The sequence below is a fragment of the Anastrepha obliqua genome, chromosome 1, assembly GCF_027943255.1.
Source record: "Anastrepha obliqua isolate idAnaObli1 chromosome 1, idAnaObli1_1.0, whole genome shotgun sequence".
NCBI lineage: Eukaryota > Metazoa > Arthropoda > Insecta > Diptera > Tephritidae > Anastrepha > Anastrepha obliqua.
In genome coordinates, this window is record NC_072892.1 from 36,638,009 (window position 1) to 36,645,054 (window position 7,046).

The following is a 7,046-nucleotide window of genomic DNA, read 5'->3' on the forward strand; positions in this document are numbered from 1 at the left end:
TGTGTATCTTATATTTAAAATAAATAAATATGTACTTCATGAACATGAAAAAGTCTATTAAAATCAATCCAGTTTCGTACAATAAGAAAGAAAACAAACAATGTACAGTGTACTTACGCCTAACGGACATCTCTTTTAAGCGTACACCTTCCACAAACTGACAGTTTTTTCAGTACTAAAAAGATCCTTAATAGCTTAGACAGACAGTAGCGTCTGGATTAACTACTTAATTTGCAGTTATCTCGGGAGTTAAGTGCAACTAATGCGGATTGACAACTAAACTTAAAATGGCAACATTGACGAAAAATGACAGTTAATATCTAATGTGAATGAAAAATAATTAAACTTTTAGAGAGAAGAACAAGAAAGACTAGACTAGCCAGGCTAGGCTAGTTGGCACTAATACGTTCGAAATTATATTAATTTTGGTGTTGTTGTTGTTGTACCAGCATAAACATTCCCCATACTTACATGCGGGGAATGCTGCTGGAGTGACAGTCCTTGGCCGGATATAAATCCGGGTCGTTTCGGTAACCTAGAACCGACTGTCGTGGAAACGCTATTAATTTCTTACCATATTAATTTTTTGAGAAATTGCAATTTAAGATTTTTTAAATAAATAATTATTTCTTCGTATCAGGGCAGCTAATACTCGTATTTGCTATCTGCTTACCATCTTTTACTGACAAAATTATCCAATAAGCAAATCAACTGTTTACTAATCCGCGTAACAACCGTTTGTTACACTGAAATTTTAATCAGAATTAACGGCGCCGGTACTCCAGATTAACGTCGCCGTCTAACTAGGATATACGAGTTTTTTAAATTGTTCTCTTTTTAACGGACAATCTTTTCATAACAGGGCGCGGACATTTTAATTCCCATAGCTGGACGGCCTAAAACATTATTTTTCTGTTTATTCTTTACCATTTTGCTGTTGCTTATTCAATAATGCATGTACGCATGTATAGAGGGGAATACCCTGAATACGAAAAACTTGTTTTAATGCTGTAAAAGTTTGTATGTACACACATACACACGTAGTTTCTTATTATATGCATATGTACGTGAATCGCAATGCCTAAAGCAATGCTGATATAGAAGACAAAGTTAATGCCACTGAAATTCATTGAAATGAAAAACTTAGTGTACGCGAGTTGGCAAAGAAATGTAAGATCAGCTAAACTCAAGCAGCTTGCATTATCAACAACAAAGGCCAAATTTTCAGTTTGAGTGACACTGATGTCAATACGGAGAGAAAAAGGAGTATGCTGCAGCCCAAAGGCCTTAATATTGATAAATTGTGCTACGAATAGTTTGTGGAGACTCGAAATAAGGGCATTCCTCTATCAGGCACACTTATAAGGAGCAATGCAAAAGAAATTTCAGTTAGATTCAATTACTACGATTTAGTGTATCATCCGGCTGGCTGGAACGGATATCACTTGCGAAGCATTTGTAATGCTAATGAAGACTGACATATTTTTCCGAATATTACCCGACAAAACATTTGCTTTAAAAGGTGAAAAATGCATAGGTGGAAAAATGGCTAAGAATAGGCTCACGATTTTACACTGCGACAATATGACTGGAGAAAAATAGCGCCTGTTTGTTATTGGGAAATCTGCAAGGCCTCAGACGCTCTGCAACATTAATTCGTATAATTTACCAGTTACGTGGCGATCGAACAGAAAGGCTTGGATGATGTCTGCTTTGATGACAGATTTTTTCGTGCAGTTCGATAGAAAAATGCAACTTCAAGAACGGAACGTCGTGCTATTTCCAGATAATACGTTTCCATGACAGACGGTTCTACGTTACCGAAGCGGCCCGGATTTATATCCGGCCAAGGATCGTCACTTCAGCAGCATTTCCCGTATGTAAGTATGTTGTTGCTACAACAACAACAACTACAAACAATAAACGGGTCACTAGAGAAGGCTAGTTTGCTAGGGCGGTAACGTAGAACCGGCTGCCATGGGAATGCCAAACTACAAACGATATTCATCGTGAATTCCTCACCCCTTTTACGAACTCCTGCTCCCTGAATGCCGTCATCGGGATCTAATCACTCCAGCTGCCTCATGAGCCCTGGGATTCTAGGCCACTCACACTTACTTAAATGTTCGGCATGTGAAGATACCTTTCCCTCAGGACCTACCTTCTCGAAACACCCACCTCCACCTGACTTCACAGCGTTAAGCAGAACTTGGTAAACTACTACAACACCTATGAAACAAAAACCAAAAAACTAGAATGCAGCATACGCTATTTTATAGTTTCTGAAACGCCTTAGTTGGTTCCTTATTTTCAGTTCTGTCTATGCTGATGTAAATTCGGAACAAATTACTTAAAAATAATAAAATTACCATATTTGATCGAGCTTTTTGCTCTAGTTCCTTGATATTTTGCTATAAAAAGAGCTAACTATCGGTTTTCGGAGTCCTTACATGACATTTGGCCCTTGGAGAATGTAATTAGTAGATATATATTTTATTTTAAAACATACAACATATTATGTCTGTTTTAATATTATTTTATTTTAATTTCTTCTCAATCCGTATAATATATACTCATAATTCGTTAATAACTAATCAATCTTAAGTCAAGCATCACTTTATTTCAGCCAAATCAGTTCGTTTTTTATAATAATAATAATTTACATGTGACTTATTTGTGGGTCTATACATTGTGGGCTAAGTGCAATGTGTTTAATGCCAAATCGGATATTAATATTGCTTAGTTAACGATTTTGTTTAATTTAATTGTAAATTAGAAATGACTTAACCAAACCCTTTAATTCCTATTAAAAGGCGCCACAGATAGGTAAATAATATATCTTGCAACATTTAAATTTAAATAACCAAAGGGAATACATCTTTTAAAGTTCTAAATAAATTAAAAAAAAAATGCAACAAATATGTTTCACTTTTCCACAAGATGCATTTAGATATTATTTAATTAAACGATTACTTTTTATGATTCAACATATCGCAACAATTCATATTTCGGCGATTACAGCTGCAATCAAATAGCGTCTGCCGGACGATTTGTCGATACGCCAGCCTCTCCACTATCGTTGCCTGTTTCGACGGTTAGATCAGCGTATCGACTACGCATCAAACGCGCTAATAAAGAGCGATACCATTCGATGAAGATAGCATTGCGATAAGCTACTGAACCTATTTGTAGTATTAAAAAGCCTATAACCGTGATGATATTGAACGTTTCCCATTCCAACAAGAAGGCCATCCACCAAATAATAAGAATACGCAAGTTATCCGCAAGTAATCGATTCGCCGAAGACGAGTATTTCACAATTGTTAATGAGGCAAAGTTATAGCACGCGCTGGAGATGATAAAAATAATTAATGGTGCCAACAATGTTGGATTACTACGGATTTGCGGTATAATATCACCAAGATCGTCAAAAACGCCACGAGTATTATTGTTAAGCGGCATTGGAGAGGGTAGGAAAGTTAGGCAAGCACCTAGCAAAACTGTGGTAAACAGGCCGAAGATGCCCTGCCAGCCCGTAGCCAACATAGTCGGAATGTCTGTTCCTTTAAGGTACTTTTCATCATAAATAAATTTACCGGCATGAAAAATTTGTGCGAAAACTACGAGCAAGTTGCCAGTTAGTACTGCATTGCTATCTCCCTTCCTGGGTAGCGAAAACTGATCATATCCGGCACGTTCAACATCAATAGATATGATTACTATGATGCCGCAAATGATGGTGAACATTGCCATCCAGTGACGTACGGTCACCATTTGATTGAGATGAATGGCACCAAAGATGCCAACAAATATAAGAGCAGCAACTGAAAGTAGGAAAATACAATTTATAGAAAATGGGAAAATAATTAATTTTGTGTGGATTACATGGAAGATATTTTCACATTAAGTAAATTTTCTGATTTCCTCTGACCACTTTTTTTTTTCTCGTGTAAGAAAATCATGCAAATACGATACATAAAATGTATAGCTACAAGTTATATTAATATGTTTGTACATTAAAATATCCTTATGTTACAATATTTTTATTTTTTAAACTAATTTTATGTCAGCGAAAAAAAAAAAAAAATTAAAAATAGTTGTAAAATGTAATCATGTAAAGTGAAACTTGTATTGTATTATTGTATATTATTTAATTGCTATTATTTCGTTTATTTTAATTTTATCGCTTTTGACACTGGCCATTAAGCGATTATATTATATAAATCCTGACCAAATTGTTAAACAACATACTTAATGTCAAAGGACAGGTGTATAAAATAAATGGGGGGGGAAAAAATGTCAGCGATAAATTCTTGGTGGTATAAGGACCTGCTTTTAAATTTTTTCCCCAAATCTAAATTCAGCTAATTGGGATTTGAAATTGAAACTGACGATTTTCTGAAACAATTTAACAAAAGAAACATTCTGAGAATTTATTTTTGCTTATTTTCATTTTCCCTCCGTTAAAAATTACAAAAAAAGTTTCTAGTAATAACATAGGCTGACAAGAAATTTTAAAAGAAACCAGCATACACTATTTCAAAACCTTTCAGTGTTCAGGTTTCTGAAATATTTTAAGCTAAAATGTGATTTTGGTCTGAGTTTCATACTATTTAGTGTCATGATTCCATGTATTTTGTACAAAACTATATACAGCATGTATTGCCGACGACGTAGCCGAATGGGTCGGAAGTGCGTACGTTCGCACCTCTGTGCATGAAACACAAAAATGATAGAAAGTTCGAAGGCTATGTCAATCCTCCGAGTATATTTCTGCAATGAAATATCTGCCGTTTGGAGTCGGCTTAAAACTGTAGGTCCCCCATTTGTGGAACAACATAGAGACGAACGCTACAAATAGGAAGAGCACGGCCAAATACCCAAAAAACATGTGGCAACCCTTTTACTTTTTAAGATTTATTTAAAAAAGTGGCTGTTCCCCGTAAAATATTTAAATTGAGTGTTGTTTTAAATACTTATAATTTGATAGCTACATTAAAGAATCGTGTTTTGGATATTTTTCGATCGAGATATCAAAATCAAATAGAACCAATTAAATAAGGTCAGACTGCCATAACAGAAACAAACATCGATTTATCGTGATCAAATATTACTATTATAAAGACTTACACATTGAAATAGCTTGAAGTAGGAAACAAATGATGTTTTCTCAATACGAAAAAGAGAGAACAATCCTTACGGTTAATTATGGAACTAACACAATTTCATTCAAATGACTTCAACTGCTGGCATTGCAGTAGCCGATTTTAGCTCATATTCGATTGTATGAAGCTGTATTCGCCAATCGTTGTTGGATGAGTCTCGAAGAATTTATCTTGAGTGAACCCAGATAAATAATAAAATAATTTTCTTGCAGCTTCGGAAGGTGATTCATCATTTCGCAAGTAAATTTTTCATATTTCCGAACGTTGTTCAAGTGTAAACTGATCCACTTCGTAAGTCGCAGATGTCAACCTAATATTCTCTTTTAATACCAGTGTATTTTAGTTAACACATTAAAAATCAGTAATTAGATGACCTATACTTTATACAAAAATAAAAAATAAATAAAAACAATAAAAAAATTAAAAAAAGCGAGTTTCTGTAAACTGTGTACCACACTCATAATTTAATACTACATCGTAAAACACAAATATAAAAATTATTTATGTATAACTCTTTTCAATTATTATTGTACTTTAATCTAAATGTTACTCACCTCTCAGCATTTGAAAGCTGGATACATAAGTTAAATAGAGACCGGTAAGTAGCATCACCGAGGCAATTGCATCCAATATCGCCGGTACCAACAAACGTAGCGGTGAAAATTCCCGTTCGCCCCTTGTTATTATATTTTCACCTTCAGCACCCAACTGAAAATTCAATCATTTCAATACTGTTTTAAATTCTGTTAACAAAGCAAAGTACAGAAAATCAAGTGTAACAGCAATCGCTTATCATCGCTTAACTGCAATTTCTGTGTGCATATTTTAATTGGTCCACTTACCCCACGTCGCTGAAGGAAAAAATACACAATTCTATAGACAAAGAAGCAAAGAATTTCTCCAAAGAACATAAGTGCTGTTTGCACCAGCGGATGTTGGAAACGACGCCATTTCCCATCACTGCATTCTCCTTCCAAAGTGTCACTCCACCTAAAGAAGGATAGACACAGCCTGAGATGCATTACCATAATTACGCAGTGATAGCAATACTCACTTGAGCAGCAAAACATTTAAAGCACCTGTACAAACATATATTAATGGTAAATACATTTTCATCTGCTTCTCGGACGAATGACAAAATATTTCTTGATGAGGTGAATTTCACAAGAACAAGCAATGTTTTTGATTAGTTTTACTCTAATTTAATTATTATTATACCTATTTGAACACTATTCGTTGTTAATTTTCTTGACTACTCCGTTGTAAGTGTTCACAAAAATAAGCCGAAGAAAATAATAGAATAAAAATACAAAATAAAAGCAAGAAAACAACGGCTACGCAACAACAATTTGTAATGAAAGATATCAATCAGTTCAGAAGTTGCCACTTAAAGGAAAATGGAAGAGCGACATTTAGTTCACAATTATCAAGAGTTTTAATTCGAAGGAACCGGAAAGGAATTCTTAAGACAGCACTATTAATTTATAAACAAATAGATAATCCATCATTATAACAGGTGGCGCTAAAGTAATCCTCCTATCAGAAAAAGCTATAAATTTTGCGATTGGCCCCTAATGTCAGTTCTGTTTTGACATTTGTGTAGTAAACACATGCAAAATACACATTAATAAACAATGATACGCTACACTGCTCCAGAACGCGGAATATTGCTGACTATTTATTTGACCAATAATCCGTCGGTGACTTTGGCATAACGTGAATTTCGTCGCAGATTTCCTCGCCGTCCAACGCCTACTGGTGAAACACTGCGACGTTTAGCTGCTCGCCTCGAAGAGACTGGCACAACACGAGATGCTACCAGGCGTGGCAGACCCCGGAGTAGCCGTTCTGCAGAGAATATTGCTGCTGTAGCCGAGGATG

General features: G+C 35.1%; 1 protein-coding gene across 1 annotated transcript; it reads right to left on the minus strand.

The window, feature by feature from the left end:
• Positions 1 to 2,515: 2,515 nt before the first annotated feature.
• Positions 2,516 to 6,493, minus strand: LOC129245230 (solute carrier family 35 member F6). Its single transcript, XM_054883275.1, has 4 exons — positions 6,220 to 6,493; positions 6,008 to 6,155; positions 5,720 to 5,873; positions 2,516 to 3,824 (listed from the first exon to the last, which is right to left on the minus strand). The coding sequence occupies exons 1-4, from the start codon at positions 6,279 to 6,281 to the stop codon at positions 3,028 to 3,030; spliced, it is 1,161 nt and encodes a 386-aa protein (XP_054739250.1). The 5' UTR covers positions 6,282 to 6,493; the 3' UTR covers positions 2,516 to 3,027.
• Between the last annotated feature and the right edge of the window lie 553 nt (positions 6,494 to 7,046).